The following is an 11,880-nucleotide window of genomic DNA, read 5'->3' on the forward strand; positions in this document are numbered from 1 at the left end:
CTGTTCTCTGCCACAAACACACAAACACACACACACACATACACACACAAAGGGTTCTGTTTTCTGTCTAGTGTGGCAATCCTGTCTCTGCGCTCCTTAATCCGCTCCTCACCCCCCCACTCCACCCCCCTACACACACACACACAAACACACACACACACACACACACAAACACTTCCCCAACCGCACTCTCACTCTGCGTCTCCGGTCCTCCCTGTGTCTGTTTCTCCTCCAGGAAGAGAAGGGCATTTCCTGTGGACTCGTTGAGTTGGACTTCCTCAAGTGCAGTGTGGGATTTCCCTTCATGAGGGCCCAGACCAAGGTAGGCAGACACAGTGCCTCCGGCGCTACTGCACACTAGCTAGTGCACACTATCTAGTGCACACTAACTAGTGCACACTACCTAGTGCACACTAACTAGTGCACACTATCTAGTTCACACTACCTAGTGGTCACTAACTAGTGCACACTATCTAGTGCGCACTACCTAGTGCACACTACCTAGTGCACACTAGCGCGCCTGAGGACTTATGTGTGGACTAATGTCTCCTTATGCCCTCTGTGACGACTGGCCTGTTGTATACTTACACAAGTAGACTAAAATGTCTATAGTTGTGCTATAGTCTTGAGTTATCTTGTGTTTTTAGCGCCTGTGAGTGTGACTGCATTTGAAGTGTGATAAGCGTGTGTGAGTGTGAGTGTGAGTGTGAGTGTGAGTGTGAGTGTGAGTGTAACTGAAGTCCTCTTTCGGGGGAATCGGTCAAATTCATTTCATTTTTTTCTGAAATGTTCTTTTTCTTTTTTTTCTTCCAGTATCACCTTGCCGTGCTTTTTGACACAAGTCACCTCTCGGGAGAAAGTGAGACCTTGCAGTTTTTAGTTCACACAAGGAGGTATGTTTTGCCTCCCTTTGTTATGTGAAACACTACATATACACACATGTATAACCTTCCCCTTCCCCTGCAGGATGACTCAATGCTGATGACATGTCTCAGTAATACCTGAATGGGTAATTCTGTTCCACAGTTATAGTAATAATAACACATTTTATGTGTGGAGCACATTTCAAAATCACCCATGGACTCTGTTTTGCCATAACAAGGAAGCCTAGTCATAAGCACTCATTGTTTTTAAAGGTCTGGATTGGAAGGTAATGCTGGCCAGATGTGTTTTCTTTACTCATAACTTTATATTACACGCTGACGGCTAGCTTTCACTCTGTCAAACGTCTCCACTGGCACTGAACTGCCTTAAAGCATTCTTGGCTCGGGTTCACCCATGAATGTATAATATACCTTTTTCAGTCGAACAGCATCCTAAGCTACCCTGTCAAGTGTCACAATGTATACAGCACTTTCATTTTGATGTACGGTTGAAACCGGAAAATAATTGTAGGGTACCATGATTACAGGAGATGTACTGTACAGAAAGAATACACTTAAACTAACTTCTGTCGCACGGAATAGCTGCCTGGTTGAATATCGTTGTTTTGCTTGTTGCAGTGCAAATCCGGAGCACGAGAGCACACTCTTCGACAACACTCTAGACATATCGATCCCCCTGGTGCATGAGGTGGACACCACCATAACCGGGTAAGGACTAGACAAGCACATTACGTCCTTTTCGAGAAATAAATAACCCCTCAATAAATAAATGACTCTTTTTGCAGGCAAATACAGCTGGATGTTCCTCTTAGGAAAATAAATCATGGCTCGCACACAGATGTACCCTTGTAGATCTCAGTATCAGAGCCACTTAAAGGGCTTGTTAATATTCAGTTTCACTGAAAAGCTTTCTCAGGGGGGGCCTACGCCTTCCTCCCAAGCAGGAACTTGTCAAAGTGAAGCATTTATCTGCAGTGCCTCATCACAGACACACTTCAGAGAGAAGAGGAACCCGGTGTGTAAACACTGATGCTCTTCTGCATCTATGAGGGAAGAAGAGCATCTGATAATGCCATCCCCGGTGTCCCCCATGTTCACAGAGGAGAGATGAAAGATTACGGGGGGGAGGGGGGGGACTTTTCGTTCATGAGGGACATTTTTTATTCTTTTATGCTGTCGGTTTTCCAGGATGGTAGTCGCCAGCTAAACATATATATTCAAATAGATGAATGAACTGAGTGATTTAATTTCCCCTCTAAATACTGTCCCATGATCACAGGAAGTAGTGCGTATAGGTTACATAGTGTGAGTGGAACTAAATACCTCCAGATGAATAAGCTTTTGTCTGCCATTGGACTGATGTTTTGCTTTGTCACTGTCTGCAGTGTGGTTTCCCCAAAATCTTTTGTGTATGGAAACTCCATCGATGCGTCTCGATTCGTCCAGTTAGATGATATGGAGTGCAACTTCCAGCCACTTAACTTCACGTTCCAGGTACCTCTCCCCCTACACTGTCTGATGTTAGCTCTTTACGTAAGGATCCTCTCAATGAACATGTTAGTGGCTATAGGTCAGTGACTGTCTGTGAAATTCTCATAAACTCACTTTAATCTTCATGAAGTTTTCATAAACTCACTTTAATCCTTAAGAAGGTCTCATAAACTCACTTTAATCTTCATGAAGTTCTCTTAAACTCACTTTTATCTTCATGAAGTTCTCATAAACTCACTTTAATCCTTAAGAAGTTCTCATAAACTCACTTTAATCTTCATGAAGTTCTCTTAAACTCACTTTGTGTATCTTCATAAAGTTCTCATAAACTCACTTTAATCTTCATGAAGTTTTCATATACTCACTTTAATCCTCATTTAGTTCTCAGAAACTTACTTTAATCTTCATGAAATTCTCATAAACACACTTTAATCTTCATAAAAATTCTCTTAAACTCTGTTTAGCTAATTTGCAGTATTATCCTGACATTATTATCCTGCTCCACAATGGAATGGCTAGTTACAGCAAAAGAAAAACTCAATATTGTGCTGCTCCCGTAGGTTGTGAACAACGGCCCGAGTGGACTGCCTGGATCCGTGGTCCATATCAGGATCCCCAACCGGTTGGCGGGTAATGGGGCTGACATGTTCCATATCATCGACACTCACGTAAGCAACCATCAGTTTGGTTGTCTATGCCACCATGTTGTTTCAGCGCGGCTGTCTATGCCACCATGTTGTTTCAGCGAGGCTGTCTATGCCACTATGTTGTTTCAGCGAGTCTGTCTATGCCACTATGTTGTTAACAATTTACACCATACTGTATGCGCACTCACTCTCATACTGTGTGGGCACTCTCTTACGGGCCAGTGTCTAATAATGTGTGGGCACTCTCATATGGGCCAGTGTCTCATTCTGTGTGGGCACTCAATCTCATACGGGCCAGCGTCTGATACTGTGTGGGCACTCTCATATGGCCCAGCGTCTCATACTGTGTGGGCACTCTCTCTCATATGGGCCAGCGTCTCATAGAAAGCTGAAGCAGCAGGATTCAGGGGTAATGGGGCCACTGCAGGTAGGCAGACGTTTGTTTCTCAAGGGCCCATACTGAAGTTAGGAAACACTACACCTCCCGCCAGATAAAATGTTATCTTAACCCCTGCGTCGTTGCTTTCATATGGCCAGATCATGCAGGAGATCAACCTGTTAATTATGTTTGCTGTGAGTGGGTGGCTCAGGAGCAGTGGACCGGGGCCCCAAGGCCCCATATGGGATCACTTTAGGGGGATCAGACGGCTTGCACGAAAGGGTGGAATGGGACACCTGCGAGGAATGCCCCCTCCCTCGGGAACCCTGGTAACCTGCGGCTGGCAAACAGAAGCTGATAACACAGCTGCCTCGCAGAAGAAGGGTGAGGGGTGAGGGGTGGGCGGGGGGGGGGCAGGGGTGGCGGGGGGGCAACCTGCTCCTCCCAAAGTCTCCTCACAGAAGGACAAGGCAAACAGAAAGGCCTCATAATTGCAAATGCATATGTGAGAACATAGCAGCAGCTTCCCCACCACAGCATGTGAGAGTCGGGGCGGGGGGCGGGGGGGTGAGAGTCGGAGGGGGACAGAGTCGGGGGCGGGGAGGGGGAGAGTTTGGGTGTGGAGGGCCATTTGCACAAACAGAAAGGGGTCAAACCCGACAGGGCTGCTACTGTGAGAGAGGCATAGGCCGCCTGTAGCCATTTTAAATCATGAAAATCCTGGAGTGTGACTGAATTCGGAGCTGTGGCCCATGAATCTTCCCCAGCAGGAGCAAGAGCAGGAGCAGACGCTCGCTGGTCTGACTGATGCGCTGGTGAAGTCCCATCATCATAAAGGCGCTTGTGAAAGGAGCAAACCTCGGGGTGAGGAGGTGCTGGGCGCTATGACAATAGACAACGGGAGGCCACAGTGCTCGTCACCTCCAGGGCTTTCTCTCTCTCACTCACTCTCTCCTTTCTCTCTCTCTCACTTGCTCTCTCCCATTCTCTCTCTCTCTCTCTCACTCACCCCCTTTCTCTCTCTCTCGCTCTCAATCACTCTCACTTGCTCTCCCTTTCTCTTTCACTCTCACTCTCTCTTTCCATCTTTCTCTCTCTCTCTCTCTCACTCACTCTCTCCCTTTCTCTCTCTCTCACTTGCTCTCTCTTTCACTCTCACTCTCTCTTTCCCTCTCTCTCTCTCTCTCTCTCTCTCTACCCCCCCCCCCTCTCTCTGGGGCCTGCCTGAGAGGAGGTGTGGGCTCGAGGGGAAGAGGGTTAGGGCTCCCTGGGGGCACGTGTCAAAGCGGAACACCCCGCCCCTAAATCACTCCATGTGGGGAAGCATGGCAAGGAGAAGAGGGTGGAGGGGAGGGGAGGGGAGGGGAGGGAAGGAGAGCCCTTGTTCAAACAGGACTTCCTTTAACCCTTTTTTAAATGTGGCGGTCACACACAGACATCAGTCGGGGTTCAGTCTGAACTGTCCTACAACACGGCCACTAATCCCGTTCTCACAGAAAGCTCACAGGAGGATGGCCCGAGGACACACTTCCCACCCACAGCGAGGCAACCAAGGCTGTTCCCAGGCTTCAATGAGATCCTTTAAGTCTCATGTCCTCCACCACTGTACTTAATCCCCTCACACACATTTCTCTCCGGTCCAGAAACCTCACTGCGCAGGGTCAATCCCCAGACACACACACACACACACACACACACACACACACATTCACACACACACACACACACACACACACACACACACACACACACACACACACACACACATACACACACTCACACACACACACACACACACACACACACACTCACACACCACACACAAGATACCAAAAAGACGAAAAATAAAACCCCATATGTCATGCTACTGATAAGAAGGCATAGAAGGGAGAAGAGGATGACAACTTTAAAATTACGTTTTTCGACCCTTTTGCTTGTCACTGTTCCCGGTCCAGTCTGAGACTGCAGTGCGTGCCGTTCTTGAGGAAGTCTGTCTCCGCTCTGTGTCCAGGTGGCGGACGCTCGAGGAAACTGCACCCCACACCGGAACCCCACCCCCTGCACCATCCCCCAGGACCGGGAGAACATCTTCCACACCATCTTCGCCTTCTTCACCAAATCAGGAAGGAGAGTCCTGGTACGTCCGAAGCCTGTAGAGCGGTTCTGTACCGTCTAGTTAAGTTTAGTCATTTATCACACCTGAATGTTCATATGTATTCATTTGGGCTTTTTAATAAGTTTGCCCATAACGCTGGTCTGGCTCTGATCTGATTCTCTCGGATCATCAGTGCTTTGCCTTAAAGGACTTACACTCATCCTGATCTTGTATTGATTGTTGTTGTCTGTTAGCGTGACGCTCGTCTCTGTGTATTGTGCAGGACTGTGACCGGCCCGGACGAGCGTGTCTTGTGATCTCGTGTACTCTGGGCTCACAGGCCAAGGAGGAGGCCGTCAGTATAGATGTGAAAATGCTACTGAACACAGAGATACTCAAGAGGGTAAGACACACGCCAACTCATAGCCATGTTCATTCTGAATTATTTAAAGAATAATAATAATCATAATAATAATAAATGCTTCTGAACACAGAGATACTCAAGAGGGTAAGACACACCCCAACTCATAGCCATGTTCATTCTGAATTATTTAAATAATAATAAATGATGGTAATTTTTCCCCTCCTACCATCTACTTCTTTTCATCCAGCTCTATTTACCATTCATTTAAACCAGGTCCCTCAGTCTATAGATAGTAGTAGTTGCAGTACACCACAGGACAGCTCTCTAACCCTAACCCTAACCCTAACCCTTTCCACACCACAGGACAGCTCTTCTGTGATCCAGTTTGTGACCAGAGGGAATGTTCGTGTGGATGACAGGGCCATTGAAGTAGCCCACGGCCAACCAGAAGAGATATCGGTGAGTTTGACATTCAGTCTCTCTCACCTCTCTCTCCTCTCTCTCCCTCACTCTCCCTCTTTCTTTCTCTCTCCTTCTCTCTCTCTCTCTCTCCCTCACTCTCCCTTTCTCTCTCTCCCTCTCTCCCTAACTCTCACCCTCTCCCTCTCTCTCCCTCTCTCTCCCTTACTCTCACCCTCTCTCTCTCTCTCTCTCACCCCTCTCTCCCTCACTCTCACCCTCTCCCTCTCTCCCTCCCTCTCTCTCTCCCTCTCTCTCTCCCTCACTCCCACTCCCCACTTCTATTAGTCTGACGGCTCGGGCAGCCTTTGCTGTTGTTTACCTTAAACTGATTGGAGGGCATCATCATCAAAGTGCTGACACAATTGTTTTTGGAGAATCACGAGCCGTCGGGTCTCCAGACACCTCTGCAGTCTGTGGGGAAATGAAGGGAGGCCATTTTAAGCGGGCGCCACTGGGCCGGGGCGTCCTCGCTCCGGTGGCGCTGGAGCTCTGAGTGCTTTTAAAGCGGGACGAGCAGCTGGGTCCTGGGCTGGGTGAGGGGGCTCCTCCGCTGGGACTGCCGGCTCTTTTTGGGGGTCCTCAGCTGTGCTCAAGGACAGGTTTGGGTGGGTATGGGTTAATTCAGACCTGTCGTTAATGTGTCTGCTCCCCACCCCCTCCCTCTCCCTCTCCTGTTTGCTTCCCTTACCACTCATTCAACGTGTTGATCCCCCCACCCCTACCCCCCTCCCTCCCTGGACCCCCAGTCACTCAGCACCAGGATGGAGACGTTGAGACATTTCCATAAGAGCCCAGGCCCATTCGCACAGCGCAGAGTTTTAAAGAACCCAATTCAATTTGAGATTCAATTGAGGCCAATTAAGGTCATCTGCATTTCCCACATCTCCGGATATAGCGCAGCGTTATTGCTAACCAGTTCTGGCTGTCGAACTGTGAACCACGGAGGCTTGACACAGGTCGAACTGAACAGGACATCTCCATCAGTTCTTTTTGTTGTTGTTTTTTTTGTGTGTGTTTTGACAAAACTGACATGAAGCCTTTTTCTGGTCTGGCGGCCTTCGCAGAGAAGGGAGTTAAATGTGGGAAAGAGTTCAGGGGGGTGACACGGGGGAGATTTATCAGCTGTCTTTTCACTCGGTCCAGTGAGAGCCTTCCTTTAGCCTCTTCATGCTACAGTTAGATTCAGACTCTTCCAGAAAGTTCTTCTCACCAGCGAGGCGGCGCGTTGCAGAGGCGGCGTGTTATAGTCGGGAAAAGGTTAAATTCTTCCGTATTTCTCAGGGTCAACAGGTCTCCTCGCCATGCTCCATATATTCTCCGTCTTCTAAGGGCACATGTGTGAGGGTCCGTCAAAACGGACGCTGTTTCTAGAAGCAGCAGGGCTCCCACCCCCTCAGACCAGGAATGTGGTGCAGAATTCTGAATCAATATTTATATATTACACATTTATATGAACACTCACTTATGAACTTCTTACTGACTGAACTTCCCCCGTTTTATAGAAATCTGCCCCAGGATTCCTGTAGAGAACCCGTATAGAGTTGACTCAATTTCTGTGAGCTTTTGACCTCTCTATTTGCGTTCTATTTTCAGCTTTATTTTTCGACCTTTACTAAATTACTTGATTGTTGTAGACGCCATAGGTTTTTCTCTCTCCCAGTAGTTTGTGGTGGATAATTTAGTGGGTCACTGTGCACTCTCTCTGCAGCTGGGAGAGTAAATCAGGGTCATTTATTGTGGAGTCCAGTGTTTTCACAAGACTGTTTTTGTTTTTGGTTCACATGAAAATGTCAACAAACCATATTAGCAATAGAAACAGATCGCTATGCCAGATTGTCCAGATCCCAAACGTAAGGCATTCTATGAATTCTGAATACTGTTTTATGTCATATAAATATAAAGTCATAAAGCAGTGCGATTTTGGCATCTGACTGTAGCAAATAATTAATGGGCTTGCTGGATGGAATGGCAATGGCTTCCAGACAATATTGTTCTTCAAATCAGAGCATTTCTGCCATAATTGCTCCCTTTGTTTTCACTTAGCAGACCCATATCCAACACCGACGCAGAGCAGACTCTATTATCATCAGGAAATTGTATAATGATTTCATACAGACCTAAGAGCTTGTCTGCTAGGCCTGTTCCGTTTTGGTATCAGTCCATTGGCTACACAGACCTTTCAATATGTCTCGGAGACAAAAACAGATTAAAATGACACTGGCCAGTTGGAAGGCCAAAGTCCTGTGTGTGTGTGTGTGTGTGTGTGTGTGTTTTTGGTGTGTGCATGCTCATTTGTATGTGTGTGTGTGTGTGTGTGTGTGTGTGTGTGTGTGTGTGTGTGTGTGTGTGTGTGTGTGTAGTCTTCCTGTCTGAAGTGTATGTGTGTGCATGTGTGTGTCTGGCTTGCGTGTGCGTATGTGTGTGTGCATGCGTGCGCGTGTGTGTGTGTGTGTGTGTGTGCGTGCGTGCATTAAACCCAATCTCTTCTGGTCACAGCTGATGTTCGAGGCGCTTCACAGTCAGGAGCCAAGGGGCTACGTGGTGGGCTGGATCATCGCCATCAGCCTCCTGGTTGGGATCCTCATCTTCCTCCTGCTCGCTGTGCTGCTGTGGAAGGTAAGAAAGCGCATGTCAAGGGAGTCACCACAGGGGAACTGGCCACCTTAGAATGACTGAAAAGTGAGAGTGCCTGAAGCGTTCAACAGCCCGACTAGTAAAGCATAGTGGTCACAGATCAAATGCATAACTTGTCTATTTTGTGAGTCACTTTGAATAAAGATACCGGTAAGTACAAATGGCTTGATGGATATCTTCTAGCCACTACTGATACTTTCAGTTAGAGAATACACTATTAAAAGCTTAGTCATCCAGTTGGGCAAATCAAATCAAAGGCTGTGTATGTATAGGCCTAGACCCCCACTGGTCTGTGAAGGCTGTGCTCACTCCTCCTCCCTTACCTCGAGTGAACCCGTATGAATTGACCCCCCCCCCCTCCAGTCACAAGGCTACCAGAAAAAAAAAGAACGATATTATTTGACCAGATGATATCACTGAATCTTCACTCTGCTCAAAAACACCCAGGAATTTGTAGCAATTTCCAAGTAATTTAGCTCTTTTACCATATCAGTTTCTCTGTACCCTGTGATCTGGTTTAGCTCTCCCATTAGTCACCTGGGTCTGTGGACCACAATGTTCTTTTGATTCTCTCTTGAGATTTTGAGACACAAGCTAATTATTAACTGAGCATTTCGGGTTTTTATGTGCCCCAAAACTTAGAGGTCGTGACCTTTAGGTTATGGGCCATAATACAATTAGTGTGCAAGCCCTGCTCCAGGGTTCTTAGGGTGGCCATTGTATTCCGACGCTTCGACTTCAGTGAGACGGGGGTGTGTATCCAGACACTGACCTCACTATCTGGCACTGTGGTATCGGGGAGCAGAATGAATACACCTGCTTCAATAACACATCGCACGCAGCGAAACACACTGAAAACCCAATGAGCTCGATCGCAGTCAGTGGCGTTCCCGTTTAATCATTATTTCCATCATCACTACGCAGTTAAAGGCAATCATCTGTGCTGACCAACAGAGTCCGACTGGAAACCTTATTAACGTTACTTGAGCATTATTTTATGGGTATCACATTGCTCATGTGTATTTAATAGGCTATAAACAGACCTCGTCAGGTCCCGACGCTTTTATCGGGCCGTGTTATTTTGTCCCTGCGTCACGTTTCACTGGCACGGTGAGGGGCACTTCTCCTCTCCTTCCCTCTCCTCAGGGATGAGGGGGCGGCTTGTCTTGGACCGGCAGCCGGAGGGGCTCACAGCGAGCTCCTGGCTCGCCCCGGCGTAAGCCGTTAAAAAAGGACCAAACCTAGGACCCGAGGCGAATTTACACCACAGCACTCGCATGTGAGAAAAAAAAGCCATTTCAAAGAGGAAATGGCAATCACCCTGATTTCTTGGGGGCCACTTTTCACAAAACTCCTATTCTTTTCCCCTCCTCCGCTCCAGCGGGGAATACCACAACTGAACCTTGGAATGTTGGTCCAGGGATACACCCCCACACACACACACACACACACACACACACACACACACACACACACACACACACACACACACACACACACACACACAACACACACACACCTTTTTTCATGAGACCTTGGATGGGCCAAAATAAACCCCTTTTACAAGGGCTGCACATGTCTAGCAACGCTCTCCTCAGGAAATGCCTGAGGAGCCCATGGGGCCGTATCAATAAACAGAGATGAATGACCGCAATAAGCATATCATCCGTGTCTGTGCATACGCCAACTCTCATCATTACCAGGACACTTACCAGCGTACCACAACACCGGCACGATTAGCTATTATCACTTCTATTTATCACTATCTGCCTGTTGGTCTATCTGTTTATATTTAAGCTTCTCTGACTGACCATGTCTGTCTGTCTGTTTATCTATCTGTTTGTTAAACAACCTGTCTTACTGACTTTAATCTTTTCTTTCATCCACTCAGTCTCACGTCCAGTGCTGTGTTTGTAGTGTATGGCTGCCTGCCCTGCTGTTTGTGATCTCAAGCTTTCTCTCTCTCTCTCTCTCTCTCTCTCTCTCTCTCTCTCTGCTTTTGCAGATGGGCTTTTTCCGCCGACGCTACCGAGAGATCATAGAGGCGGAGAAGAGCAGGAAGGACAGCGACGAGAGCTGGGACTGGGTGCAGAAGAGCCAATGATCACCGGGGCATGAGGATTACGATTAAAAGCCAATGAGCTCGAGCATTGGACCGCAAACGATCCAATGAGCTGCTGCCTTTGCCTCGGCCATCCTGTAAGCCATGGGTCCGCCAGTCTTCCATATGTGGAAGAAATGAATATTCTCCTAATTTTTCGGAGGTTTGACACTTTTCTTGTGTAGGAGGAAAGCTAACGGAGGTGAGATGTTTATGTTGCTGTCCGACACATGGGATTGGAAGTCCATTTCACCCAGCGGAGTTGCTTTCTTGCCAAAGGGACTGAACACACTGACTGACTGACTAAAAAGTGACAATGGCTTCGTCAATCAGATGTGGACATCATGTCAGTATCAGCAGAAAAGATTGATTGATTGATTGATGATTGATTGATGGATCACGTCAGTATCAGCAGACAAGAAGGAAAAAACCCTCAGGGCGCTGTTTCAGAGCTAAATCTATTTTTTATACATGTATTCCATATTGTATAGAGAAGAGCTTCGCAGGGGCTTGGATTGTTTTCAAGTCCCTGGGAGACATATCCTATGTTTGTTTTTTTAAGAGCACTGATGACTGTTGTATGCCAAAGAGTTGATGCTATTCTTCCTGTTTTATTTTAACATTACCATTAGCACATTTGAAGGAAGATATTATGTACTGCCCTTTCCTAAGCCAGAGAGTGAAGTCAAGATGCCTGCGACCTGAAACGAAGATGCGTAGACCTAAAATGAAGATGTGTCGACCTAAAATGAAGATGTCTAAACCCAGACCTTAACATGAAGACTGATAACCTCCGCAGAACACGAACAGAATGCACCATTTA

General features: G+C 47.3%; 1 protein-coding gene across 1 annotated transcript in view; it reads left to right on the forward strand.

Moving 5' to 3' along the window:
• The window catches only part of itga9 (integrin, alpha 9), a 69,011-nt gene extending 57,664 nt beyond the window's left edge, over positions 1 to 11,347 (forward strand). The window contains exons 19-28 of the mRNA XM_080848786.1: positions 236 to 322; positions 814 to 893; positions 1,503 to 1,592; positions 2,270 to 2,378; positions 2,936 to 3,043; positions 5,413 to 5,538; positions 5,780 to 5,899; positions 6,224 to 6,319; positions 8,819 to 8,938; positions 10,962 to 11,347. Of these exons, the coding sequence (XP_080704912.1) occupies positions 236 to 322; positions 814 to 893; positions 1,503 to 1,592; positions 2,270 to 2,378; positions 2,936 to 3,043; positions 5,413 to 5,538; positions 5,780 to 5,899; positions 6,224 to 6,319; positions 8,819 to 8,938; positions 10,962 to 11,060 (1,035 nt within the window). The 3' untranslated portion in view covers positions 11,061 to 11,347. The remainder of the gene's footprint in view (positions 1 to 235; positions 323 to 813; positions 894 to 1,502; positions 1,593 to 2,269; positions 2,379 to 2,935; positions 3,044 to 5,412; positions 5,539 to 5,779; positions 5,900 to 6,223; positions 6,320 to 8,818; positions 8,939 to 10,961) is intronic.
• The last annotated feature ends 533 nt before the right edge of the window (positions 11,348 to 11,880 follow it).

Source organism: Sprattus sprattus (assembly GCF_963457725.1).
Source record: "Sprattus sprattus genome assembly, chromosome: 12".
NCBI lineage: Eukaryota > Metazoa > Chordata > Actinopteri > Clupeiformes > Clupeidae > Sprattus > Sprattus sprattus.